Source organism: Berghia stephanieae, chromosome 2, assembly GCF_034508935.2.
Source record: "Berghia stephanieae isolate SIO BIC M18660-M18661 chromosome 2, UCSD_Bste_1.3, whole genome shotgun sequence".
Lineage (NCBI taxonomy): Eukaryota > Metazoa > Mollusca > Gastropoda > Nudibranchia > Aeolidiidae > Berghia > Berghia stephanieae.
In genome coordinates this window covers 40,127,502-40,140,001 of record NC_088361.1, presented here as the reverse complement: position 1 = coordinate 40,140,001, position 12,500 = coordinate 40,127,502, and the positions used below count along the sequence as shown (strand labels likewise).

Genomic DNA, 12,500 nt, shown 5'->3' with positions numbered 1-12,500 from the left:
TTACGTTTCCGTTAGGTTATTTTTTTAGTTATCTTGCTCGGTTACTTTCAAATGCTTTTTGAGAAAAAAAATTGGCGCTGCTAAGATTCTGAAAGTGTCGCAAGTGCTGTGAAACTTCTAAAACTAATTAGCAGAACCATAACTATCACTTTGGCATCTAGGTAATAATAATATAAAATTTACTTCTTATCTTATCTTATTAAAGGCTGAATATATGAATTATATTTTAAATGCGTTATACAATAGTGAATAATTACAAAATCTCAGATAGCTTGTATTAGATCATTTACAGTTTTACACAACTTTGAATATAAGGAAAAATATATCAATACGGAAATGTAAAGTTGAAAATTATCATCATAGAATACTGAAGTTATCGAAAATTGTTCATAATCGAATGAAACATCAATGTTAAAAACTCATAGTATAATGAAATATTAATGACAGCAATAGTCATAACAGCAACAACGATGATAATCATACATGTCTCTGATAAATTATCACGATTTAAGATTGCTTTAGATAACATACATTTTACTTGTCAACAATTACAAACCAGTCTGCAAACTATGAAAGTAATGGAAAAAAATTATCCACATGACAATGTAAAGTTTAAAAGATAAATAAATAAATGGATAAGTAACTAAATAAACAAACAAATAAATAAATGAATGAATAATTAAGAAATAGATAAATAAATAATTAAATAAATACATTAAAAAAATTAACAAAATTAAATTGAATTAATTAATGTAGACTTCAGAGTTTTGATCCGCCTCTCTTGAAAATCGAGACTTCAGAGATTTGATCCGCCGACCACCTTGTGGTGAAATAGATACTGAAAATTGAACACATCGGATAATATGAAGCCTTGGTAAAATACCAACGATTTATAGACGAGAATGACTGGAGTTTCTTAGATGAAAATTGAGCTTTTTTTGTTGTTGTTGAGCTTTTTATATAGCGCAATATCCACTAAACGTGCTCAAAGCGTTTTTACAAGGGGTCCCTGACCAACAGCAGCATATAAAATTTAGTACAGGACATAACACCTGTAAGGCGATATTACAATTTTTTCGGACAGAGACAACGCTGTTCACGAACAGGTACTCATATTGCACTTGAGTACGGTGAGAGAACGTGAGTAAAGAGCATTCTCCAAGAACTCAACTGCTCGTTTTTTTTTTTACTTCAATGATGGTTTGGTCATTGGAACGTTCACCTCGACGTCGATAGCACGAAGTTCGTTTGTCTCTGGAGTTAACTTCAAAAAGAGATTCGTCTGTAAACACCGTCTCACTCGAGCAATTTTGCTCAAAATGGTCATCTTTGGTCAAATTTGGGTTTTATTTTGACATTTCAAACCACGCTCACAGAGCATGAACTTTTGGTGCGACCGTAGCAACGCTTATGTGAAATAAATATCTGAAATATTTTGGTGTGTAATCACAACAGATAACATTTGTACTGAGCTGTTTGACGGTCCTCATCTACTCCTCGCTTATGTCAAGGCATGGGATATATCAACAGAAAGAAACATTTGTCTACATTTTAAAGATATATACCACGTGCCAATATGTTTTCTCTAATGTAATAGCAAGAAATGAAGTGAGTCGGAAAATGCCAGAAGACAACAGAGAATAGAAACTTCGCTGTGGCGATGGGGACTCGAACCCACGACCTTACTGGTACGACAACTCCGCCTGGCCGGGGAGATAGTGACTCTACCGTATGAGCTAATATAATAACAAATTCAAACCGTCTAGTGTCTTTTGTCAATGACTATACAGTTATAATTTTGCGGTCTTTATCTCGAAAGTGGGAATGATATATATTTTCACTCTGACATTGATCTTTATCATTATCAACAACCTTGGGCGTGGTTAGTGATAGAATGATGGACATGGAAGGCAATCTATGGCTCCGGCTTTTGTACATACTTGTTATCACCCTCATATAAATCATGTCAAATTGCACGACCGCAAACAAAAAGAAAGATTAAACTCGAGTACTTTAAAGAGCACGTTATGGGGGAATTCGTTTAGTTTAAAATGGATATTTGGTTCTATCTGCCTTTAGAGTTAGAGCCATAAAGCCCATACAGCCGGAATTTATCCCGGTTATCTCTGCTAGAGTCCCACTGAATCGCACGGCAAAGACTGCGTGATAATAGAAATTTGCTAAGTATCTTCTGACTTTTTTTTCTGTTGAGAAAATTTTGCTGAAAATGATGATATTAAGGTGATCAGTTGGAAGACTTTGGTCAAGTGTAATTTTAAAACAATTAATGTCAATAACAAGAAAACCATCCAGTTTTTTTATGTTAAAAACGAGCTTTTGGTTTCTCCAGAAAAGCTCTTTCATCATCTAGACACCTCTTATTCCTCTATATCTTGCTTTTGAAATGCTATAAAAAGAACTCATTACCCAATCTAACAGAACTCCTTAATAAAAATTCGACAACCCGATCTTTGCATTCATCCAATAACCCCACTTGTCCCAGTCATTCGTATCGAGGCGGGAACAAGGTCCTTTTCTCATTTTGTTTTGTCTGTGTGGAACACCAATCTACAGAGCATTCGAGAGTCCTAATCGTCATATTATTATGTGTTCAAGAAATACCTTAAACGAATATTCTTTTTAACTGCCATATATCTAATTTCTTGAAAATTATTTTGTGTTGACGTTAAGCGCCAAGAGCCTTACAGCTGAGGATACCGTGTCCATTATTATTTGTAGTTTTTATTGCTTGTTGATGTGCCATAAAATTCTATCTTTGTTGACTGAAAGTTAAAGTTACCTGTGGCAAAGCTACATTATACTATGATTGAAACTGTCGTCACATGTTATTCTTCTTTCATCTAAAAATCAGAGTCAATTTTAAACATTGATTTCTGTTATTTATTTTATTTTAATCAATAAATATAATAACAAGGTTCACTTGTTCCTGTTTCTGGTCCAATAATTGATTGCGGTTTCGAAAACCTCTGCTATAATTTCTTTTCAATCATTTCCATTATATGTATACCAAGATCAGTGGATATTATATAATCGACGATTTGTGCGCCTTGTATTAAACGTATAAAAAGTCATTATTAATGTAAGAGTATTTTTATTTCTGTCAAATTGTATAGTAAATCGAGCAACGTTTATTTCTTTAAGGGGCGGTTTGGGTCTTTTCTAAAAAAAATTTAATTACCAATATTGGGCGGTTTTAATCATTTTGTATCGGCATTATAGGTTAAAAAACAACATTCATGGTGAAAAATTTAAAAAATCTGTATTGATACCCATTTTGCGACCTAATTTGGGGGTCTGACATCTGTGCTTTGGGAAACAGGTCAACGGCCTGCATCGTCACATAAATTCCCACTTTGTCAGAGAAGTCATTTGACGAAGGTAAACGTGAACCGCTGTAGCTTGGGAGTGGGGAAAGAAAAAAAAGACCGGAGCTTTGAAAAACGAAATCAATTAATCATGCTCAAGACGATGTCCGCTGGAGAAAGGACAAAATGTCATTGGACATCTTCTGATGTTGCACTCTTTGTGGCATGTCTGACTAAGCATGTCAAAAAATAGATGTTTGCGCATGTCGGAACACCGGAGTCGGTGAAAAAGAAAAATGACCCCATTACCTTTAACCTGAGACCACACATCTATATCACGTACTTAATTCTTTGGGCACATAAGGTCAAATAAAGCCAGAAATTTTCCCGGTTTTGTTTTGTTTTGTAGCGTTAAGGGGATAGTAAGATTGCTTCTTACCCTTTGGCCAGTAGTTGAGAGCATAATTGAGTCCTTGAAAAAAGGCTCTTTACTCACATTCTCTCACCGAACTCGGGTGTAAAATGGGTACCTGGCTGTCAACAGCGTTGTCTCTATCGAAAAACATTGTTATATCGCATAACAGGCGTTATGTCTCGTTTTACATGTTGCGTGTTGCTGTTGGTCAGGGACCCTTTGTAAAGCGCTTTGAGCACGTTTTGTGGATATTGTGCTAAATAAAAGCTCAATAAAAATATATATACATATAAAAGTTCACACCAATTTTGATTATTCCCCCTTTGCTGTGGACTGTCATATGTAGGGATTTGATCCCATTTCCATTGTTGTTCAACACTTTTATCAAGCATCGTTTGTTTTCTATTTCAGCACAATGAAGGCCTACTTAGCGATCGTATTGGCATGTTGCCTAACCACGTCAGCTTTTGGTAAGTGCTCTATAATTAAGTATTTTTGTTTTGTTGACGAAGGGCTTGTACCTGAAACGTCCATTGTCTCTGCTGTTCCATTTGTTTCCATTTTTACATTTTCGTTAGTTTTCTACGATTTCCGGCTACAGGCATACCCCAGCATTCTATAATCAAATATAATTGAACAACTTCGTTAGACGTCTATAAATTGAAATTTCAAAAAGTTTTGAATTCTAAAATACAAAGAGCACCAAACACGCATCACATGATATTTTGGGACAGTTTTTTAAATGTATAAAGTAGAACTTTAAATTAGATTGCACGTTTCATCCATGTTAAATAACGATTACATCATCATTGGGCCCCATCCACTTTCAATAAAAAGTACTTTCATAATATGTTCACGGGTGATTAGTTACATGGATTCACAATTTATTTTGCCAATATAACATTGTCACTCGAATAGATTCACGATTGCCAAATACATAGGATGAATATTTCTGGGAAGGAGGGGGCGTTACATCGTTATGCTGGATTGGTGAAAGCTTAAAATGAAATGACGATGCAGATGCGGGTAAAGGTTTAAGATTTGTGGCGGCTTGATTATTTTCAATCATTTCTCAAAAGGAGGACTAATGCCTAGGGTCTATGGTTATTATAATATTACGGTGCTCGCTTCAGACGCATTTAAGCTGCTCGCTACGCTACTTTGGGGGTAGCGTGGCCCAGTGGAATCCTCTTCACTTCGTACTCGGAAATACTGGGTTCGAATCCCATTCATCTATCTGTGCGGCCTTTAGCTAGTCGCCTTGCCCTCGCTTTCTCGCGGCACTGCACTAGGGTGACTGTAGCTAAGGACGTCTACCTAGGATTCTTCAATTTTCTCTTGAAATTTAACACGATGACAAATAACCCCTTGATGAGAGAAAGGGGAGCTTCACTTTTATTCCATTTTCTTCATCATTTCCAGTTAAAATTTTGAATGGTACTCAATACACACACACATACACACACACACTCACACACATATACACACATAAGAAGAAAAATAACTCCAACATAAACACACAAACAAAAATAAAAAAGAGAAAAGAACAGAAAAAAAAACAAACAACAAAAACAAACAAATAAAACAAAAATAAATAAATAAAACAAAAATAAACCAAACAAACAAAAAAAAAAAAGAAAAGAAAACCTCCCCCTCCCCAACAAAACAAAACAAAATTGCTATGTCCATTGACAAAGTTAAGAAGTTCATCAATTCATTCAATTTATTTATTCCTCAGCCCAAATTGGCGGTCTGGGTATGTCAGGTTTGGGTGGTGGCATGGGCGCTATGGGAGGTTCGGGCATTGGAATGTCCATGCTGCCGATGCTGCTCCGATCCAGCGGAATGGGCATGGACGCCATGATGCCCCTCATGATGATGATGAGCAATAGTGGAGGTTCCGGCGGTATGTCTCAGATGCTGCCATTGATGATGATGATGAGAGGTGGCGGTAACGAGCTTCTTCCTTTGATGATGATGATGAGCCAAGGCCAGGGGTCTGGCGGCATGATGAGCAACCCATTCTTGCTCATGACTTTGATGAACGGCGGAGACACCATGATGAGATATCTTCCTTTTATGATGATGCAGGGTGGCGGTGCTGGAGGCAACCCTGCCGATCCCACCGGAGCAGGTGGCGCTGGTGGATCTGGCATGGGAGCCATGGGACCACTGTTGCTCAGCGGAGCAATGGGCCAATAATTTTGTAATAATTTATATAAAACGTTTTAATTTATTGATTTCCACTTTTCGCTTGAAGTCATTTTAATTTCGAAATGGTAATTATTGCATATTTAAAAAAAAAGATGGGTTTCAGTTTATTCGCGACAAAATTAATATATTTGGTATATTTTTTATACCATTGTTGAATGAAGAATACACTTAATCCGGTTGTAAACTATTGCTAATTCACTCAAGATGGAAGAGTGTGTATCAATAGCATTGCGACACACGCCAAGGTATTCTCCGACAGAGAACCAATCACCCATCCTCAATCTCAAAACGAAAACATCGATCAACGAAACAATCAATGAAGCAACCATAATTTTAAAAATCGACCACCAAGAGGTTGCTTTTACCCCATGTCTCCATGTTTGTCAAGAGTGCATCGGGTGTGCAAGTGTGTGCTGAGTGGGTTGGAACGCGATGATGGCTGTGTGACGACATCATGAACATTTGAGTCGTGAATAAAAATTGTTTTATTTTATGATTTTATAATGATGGTATTTGAATTGTCAGTTTTTTAAAAATTTACATGCTGGTCTTTTTGTTTGTATACCAAGAATGTTTTAACAAATAAAATATTAAATAGTGGGACCTCATGACTCGCGAGAATATGCTCAGGAAGTATTCACTTCTCTCCTTAGTATTGGGGTAAGATGGCTGACTGCATAAGGCATTGCACTTACACCCTGCAGGTCTGTCATAAGACCCTTGTTTTTTCAAATTTTTTTTATTGAGTAATAAATTTCTCACTTTGAGTTGTTACTCTGCGGTCGAGTAATCGTTGTTAAGTCAAGTTTTGTGGTATTCTAGTAGCATGTAATTTTTTTAAAAAACGGAGAGGGAAATGTTTCAAGTCTCAATCCTGGATCCAAATCCAGTCCGACCCATCTCCTTTATTACAAGCCCTTTACTCAAGGCATGTGTCAGAATAAGACAGCCTCCTCTCACTAATTACTTATCCAGACATGCATATTGCAATGCTGATGGTCACTGGTTTAATATATTATTTTCATTTTCCCCAGAAAGCTTTTGATTTACATACCAAATAATTAAGATGACCCATACATAGACAAAAAAAAAAGATGAACAAAAAAAAAAAAACGACTCACAATCTTCCAAGTCAGCCGTTTCTACACACAAAAATTTAATTTATAGCGCACTGTCTGAATGACAGGATTCCCATCATTAATTTTATATATATATATATATATATATAAATGTATATAATATAGATGATACATATTAGGAAGATACGACAAGAAAGAGAAAGAGATTGAGACAAAATAAGACATTCTGTTGATTTTGTCACTGGTCACAAAAAAAAAAAAAGAGAAAAACTTTATAGGTAGATCAACGACAACATACTCAGTAAAATTAGAGATAAAAAAAGAATCCTCCAAAAACGACTCGGATCATGAGTTGAGTCGCAGTGAAAGCCAATCACTGAGAGATTTGCATTCGAAGAGAAGAAAGCTAAAAAAGGAAGAATAAAATAGAGTTACCCTGCTGATATCATAACTAGCTTAGAACATTTTTAAAAAATGTTGTAGTCCATTTGAAGGTCACGTGATTTTTCTGTGTGTATCGTTTAAGGGCCACAACTCAATGCAAAAATGCAAAATGTACTCCCGATCACATGATTTGATTTTCAACTTGTGAAAACATCTTAAACGCCAGACTACTAAAAATTCAATATCTTATTGCAAAGATGTCTCAGTTGTGACAATTCTTGACAAATAACTGTTCATTTTAATTGTTCGATGTTAATGCAAATTTAAACAGAATGCGCTATAGATAGTTCGAAGTTAACGTCACTCAGGTCTTTGTTATTGTTTTTGCCATCCGCGTTTATGAGTAATTCTCACTCAACTGTATTAGCCAGACTATAAACGATCATGGTTACACACAGTTTTGTGTGTTGGCCAGCTATACTTCCGGATGTCAATGTTGGGAACTTCTTAGCCAAGTGCATACTATCTTTATCATAAATGTGTCCTTTAAGGTCAGTCGTTAGACTTCCACGCCAAATTTACGTTACATGAGAAAAACGGATTGCAGTTCCGACTTAAAATAAATGGTGTGCGCATGACAAACATCATAATAATAATATGTGAACCTTGATTAGTTTAGTGGGTCCCGATATCTCAGGTGGTAGAATACTTGCTTCCCACGCAAAGGGACCAAGCTTGATCCAGGATGCAGTCGAGATTTATTCTGATCCACCATACCAAACAGTGATCGGGTAGCTGGGTGTTAGATCTGGCGAATAGTACTTTGCGATAGAGTAGCGTCCTATTTACGGGTAGCAAGCAATTGCTATTGTCAATTTCACGCCAAAGAAATTGGGATAAATTCCGGGCCCATGGGTTTAACGGTTCTGAAGGGCCTTTACCTGATTGGTTTAGATAGCCCTGTGTTTAAGATGACCCCACTGACTCTGGATTCAATGTTCTGACTACTGGGTTCAAATACGCACAATATTTTACTCTTTTTTTACATCCCCTTCACAATGGTGAATGTGCGACCTTATTATATTAATGGTGATTTGAGTACAACTCAAGAGACCCTTTTTTGGCCATAACCATGAGTGTTCCCTCTTCCATTTCTGCCAATCCAATCAGAGCTCTGATAATATGATATTAAATCACAAGCTCGTTAACTATCAAATATGAAAGTAGTAAGATCGCATATTTATGATCGACAGATCCGACGAAATGTCTCGTGCGCATTCTCTACGTCCTACTTGTTCATGAATATGTATAATTTAAAAAAAAATGATAGTGACAGTTAAGGGAGCAAAGCGGCCGTGTAATAGGGCAGAGAAGTGGTGACGTCCCCTTCTATTTTTCCGGTTCCAAATTCCTTGGAAGTGTGTATGTAACCATTCCTTCCGATGATTAATAAAGAACAGGTTATATTTTGAATCATAACGTGGCATAAGTACTCGTATAAGAGTAGCAAGATTAATTGGCAGATCTTAAGATTATGGGACGTAATTGAGCGAGGATGGATGATCTTTAATGACGACTAGCATATATTTAAACTAGAAAATAAAATGCCAACACCCTGAAACCAGAATATCAATTACACAAGGTATGTATCCAGTCCTCCGGAATAGTGGTTTTACACTTCAAATGAGATTGGAACCAGTTTTCTGGCATTACACTTTTGCCTCTATTAAAGTATTGCGCTGACACTCAAAAGACACGGGTTCAAACTACACTGACGACGTTCTGCCTTTACTTTGAGTAAGGAACGAAACCTAAATTGCTAGTATGCTCACTATGCTGCGCTGCGGCTTACGCCTCGGTTATCCCGATATTTCTTTCGAGATAGACAATAAAGAGAAATTTCCCTTTGGGATGGATGAAGGGAGTTTATCTATCTAATTTTATTATTTTCTTTTTGATATGATATGCGATAGGCATAAATTCGAAGAAATGAAGACAGTCTTGTTCTCTTGAACAAAGAAACAGTAAACCATTGACATTATTTTTAAAAATAATTTTATTTTCTACATATAATTAAATAATCACTCACTGGACAAACACATTTTAAAAAATAACACGTGTCTAATTGTATAACAAATTACAGAAATCTGTTAAACCTCGGGGATACAAAGATAGGAGGGGGCAGGGGGGGGGGTAGTTTCAACAAATTTGCTTGCAAGCCTACAGATTTCACAAGGCAAACAGTTTGGAGTTAATCAAACCTCCTTTCTCCATCATCGTTTCGTTATTGCATACAGATAGGTACTCATTCACGTTTGAGTCGAGGAAAAGCTATAGGCGAAAGTGTCTAAGGCTCAGTCGTCGATGCCATAATATTTCAGTAAAATGACAAAGAACCCTCCACCCCCCCCCCCCCAAAAAAAAAAAAAAAAAAAAAAAAAAAATTAACAACACCCCCCCCCCGCCAGGAACACGTGCAAAAAGAAAAAAAAAATTAAACAAAAACAAAAACAAATAAAACAAAACCAAACCAACATCAACAACAACCAAAAACACAAAAAAAAACCCAAAAAAAAAACCAAAAAACAAATAAATAAATAACTAAAAAATAAATAAATAGAAAATCCAAAAACGTTTTATTCATTTTGGCCAGAAAAGGTTTACATCATATATCGAGAGCTTAAGATCAACACTCCCTCCCCTCCAACTTACCAAAAAACTTTAAACCCAAGACTTCAAAAGACTCGTGTGTAGGATTTTATTTTTTACATGTAGAGGTTTCGAGTTTAAAACGTTCTGACAAGTTGGAGGTTATTTTAACATCTAGATATTAAAAACGACCATTTTCTGACTAACATTTGTACCAAAGGAGCTTAAAACACGCACAATAATAATAATACAAGGCTTTGAGCACATTTGGGGTCCCGAAAGCTCTTGGTAGAGCACTCGCTTCACACGCAAAGGGACTGAGATCGATCCCGGGTGCAGTCAAGATTTTTTCTGGCCTTTCTGTTCACCCAGCAGTGTTTTGGCAGCTGGGTCTGTTAGATCTGGCGGAAAATACTTTGTGATAGACTAGTGTCCTATCCAAAGGATTCAAGCAATTGCTATTGTCCGTTTCACGTAACAGAAACCGGGATAAACTCCGGCTCCATGGGCCTCATGGCTCTAAAGGTCTATTTCACGTTTTAGCACATTTAGTGGACATTGCGCAATTAAATAGCTCATATTTTATTTTTTAAATTAAAAAAAAGAATTGAGCTTTATATAGCGCAATATCCACTAAATATGCTCAAAGCGTTTTACAAGGGGTCCCTGGTCAACAGCAACATTTAACATGTAGGACAGGACATGACGTCTGTTAGGCGATATTACAATTTTTCGGACAAAGACAACGCTGTTAACGGCCAGGTACCCATTTTACACCTGAGTATGGTGAGAGAATGTGAGTAAAGAGCCTCGCGCTCGGCGCATAGTTGAGTCCTTGGAAAAAGCTCTTTATTCACATTCTCTCACCGTACTCAGGTGTAAAATGAGTACCTGGCCGTTAACAACGTTGTCTTAGTCCGAAAAATTGTAGTATCGCCTAACAGGTGGCATGTCCCGTCCTACATGTTAAATGTTGCTGTTGACCAGGGAACCCTTGTAAAGCGCTTTGAGCACATTTAGTGGATATTGCGCTATATAAAGCCCAATTAAAATTAAATAAAGTGTACTCAAAACGATTTACAAAGGGCCTCTGACCAGAGCAAACAGCCTTTTCCAAGGACTCGAACCCAGGACCTTCCGATCCGAAAGCGAGTGTCATTCCACAAGACCACATAGCCGCTCATAAACGGCACATACATACACATATAAGCACTCATATGTACGCGTGTATACACTACACATACATACCTTGTACTTATATAAACCAACATAGAACATTAATACTAACTCATGTCTTCTTTAGATATTTTTAACATTTTAACACGACGAAAAACTACCTTTACTCCAAACACAACCATATCAAATAGTAACTCAGCAAACTCAAAAGCAGTGAGCAGAGAGAACCCCAACCATAATCCCAATTGTCCTCCTATATTTGACAATAAAGAGTTCCATGTGTAGGAGGGCTTGGTAGGGTCACAGTCTTTGCTAAGTTTAGGTAATGAATGTCTAATTTCAATAGATTATCTCTTACGAAAGAATTCTGTTGCTCTGCAGAAATATTATTGGCTGAATTTACGCTGTTTTCAACATTCACCAATCTTTCACTTCCGTTGATGGTTTTGAATACTTCAAGAGCGTGTTTCCTGCTGGGCCATGCCGCTAAGGAGTTCGTTACGTCATATAACGTGATTTTACACTCGGGATAACAGTGAGCGGCGCACGCGACAGTTCTTTGGACATTTATTATTGTAGTCGTTATGCATCTAATTGTAGCCCAATCCGATGCATTACAGACTGACAACTTTCCATCATTTGGGAATATGATGCCAAAAGCTTCTCGGAGACCATCAGGGTTACATGGGATGTTTTTATCACAACACCCACATGACTTCATCACGTGAGCTTGTTCACATGATTGCTGACAAACCTGAGCGGAGTAGCGGAATCCTTTTGATGCAAACATGTTGATGTTTTTGTTTCGTTCGGAATCCAGTATAATGCATTTCCCATAAGGTGGCTCTGCCAGTAATGTCTCTGTCTGGTAGGTCAAAAGGAGAACAAAAAAGATTTGATGACATGAAAGCGATAGTTACAAACGGTCAGAGTGAGAGAAAGGAAGAACAATGTAAATAGTATTGCTCTTCAAGTTCACATTTGCGGAATATACTTGTCTCGGACCAAAAGCACATTATCAATCTTGACAGCAAAAACAGACTTTGACTACCTCTTGAAATTATCAAAAAAAAAAAAGATTTATAAAGATGATTAAAACAGATAAGAAAAAAACCCCAACAGAATGTGCACTTTTTGGCATTTTTATGATATTCTTATGCGTTGGAGATGTTCTTTAATGTTTGAAAAGGCCCAAAGCCACAATGCCAAAATTAGAATAATTCCTATGCTCCAGTATTTTTCATCGCGTTAAGGAAG

The 12,500-nt window shown here is 36.8% G+C and overlaps 2 protein-coding genes across 2 annotated transcripts in view; one reads left to right on the top strand and one right to left on the bottom strand.

Moving 5' to 3' along the window:
* LOC144964861 (uncharacterized) overlaps positions 1 to 6,459 on the top strand; it is a 6,879-nt gene extending 420 nt beyond the window's left edge. The window contains exons 2-3 of the mRNA XM_078899578.1: positions 4,153 to 4,211; positions 5,480 to 6,459. Of these exons, the coding sequence (XP_078755704.1) occupies positions 4,157 to 4,211; positions 5,480 to 5,943 (519 nt within the window). The 5' untranslated portion in view covers positions 4,153 to 4,156 and the 3' untranslated portion in view covers positions 5,944 to 6,459. The remainder of the gene's footprint in view (positions 1 to 4,152; positions 4,212 to 5,479) is intronic.
* Positions 6,460 to 11,350: 4,891 nt separating this feature from the next.
* LOC144963937 (epithelial sodium channel subunit beta-like) overlaps positions 11,351 to 12,500 on the bottom strand; it is a 7,428-nt gene continuing 6,278 nt past the window's right edge. Inside the window, exons 5-6 of the mRNA XM_078897881.1 lie at positions 11,870 to 12,108; positions 11,351 to 11,555 (exon numbers count right to left, since the gene is read on the bottom strand). Of these exons, the coding sequence (XP_078754007.1) occupies positions 11,351 to 11,555; positions 11,870 to 12,108 (444 nt within the window). The remainder of the gene's footprint in view (positions 11,556 to 11,869; positions 12,109 to 12,500) is intronic.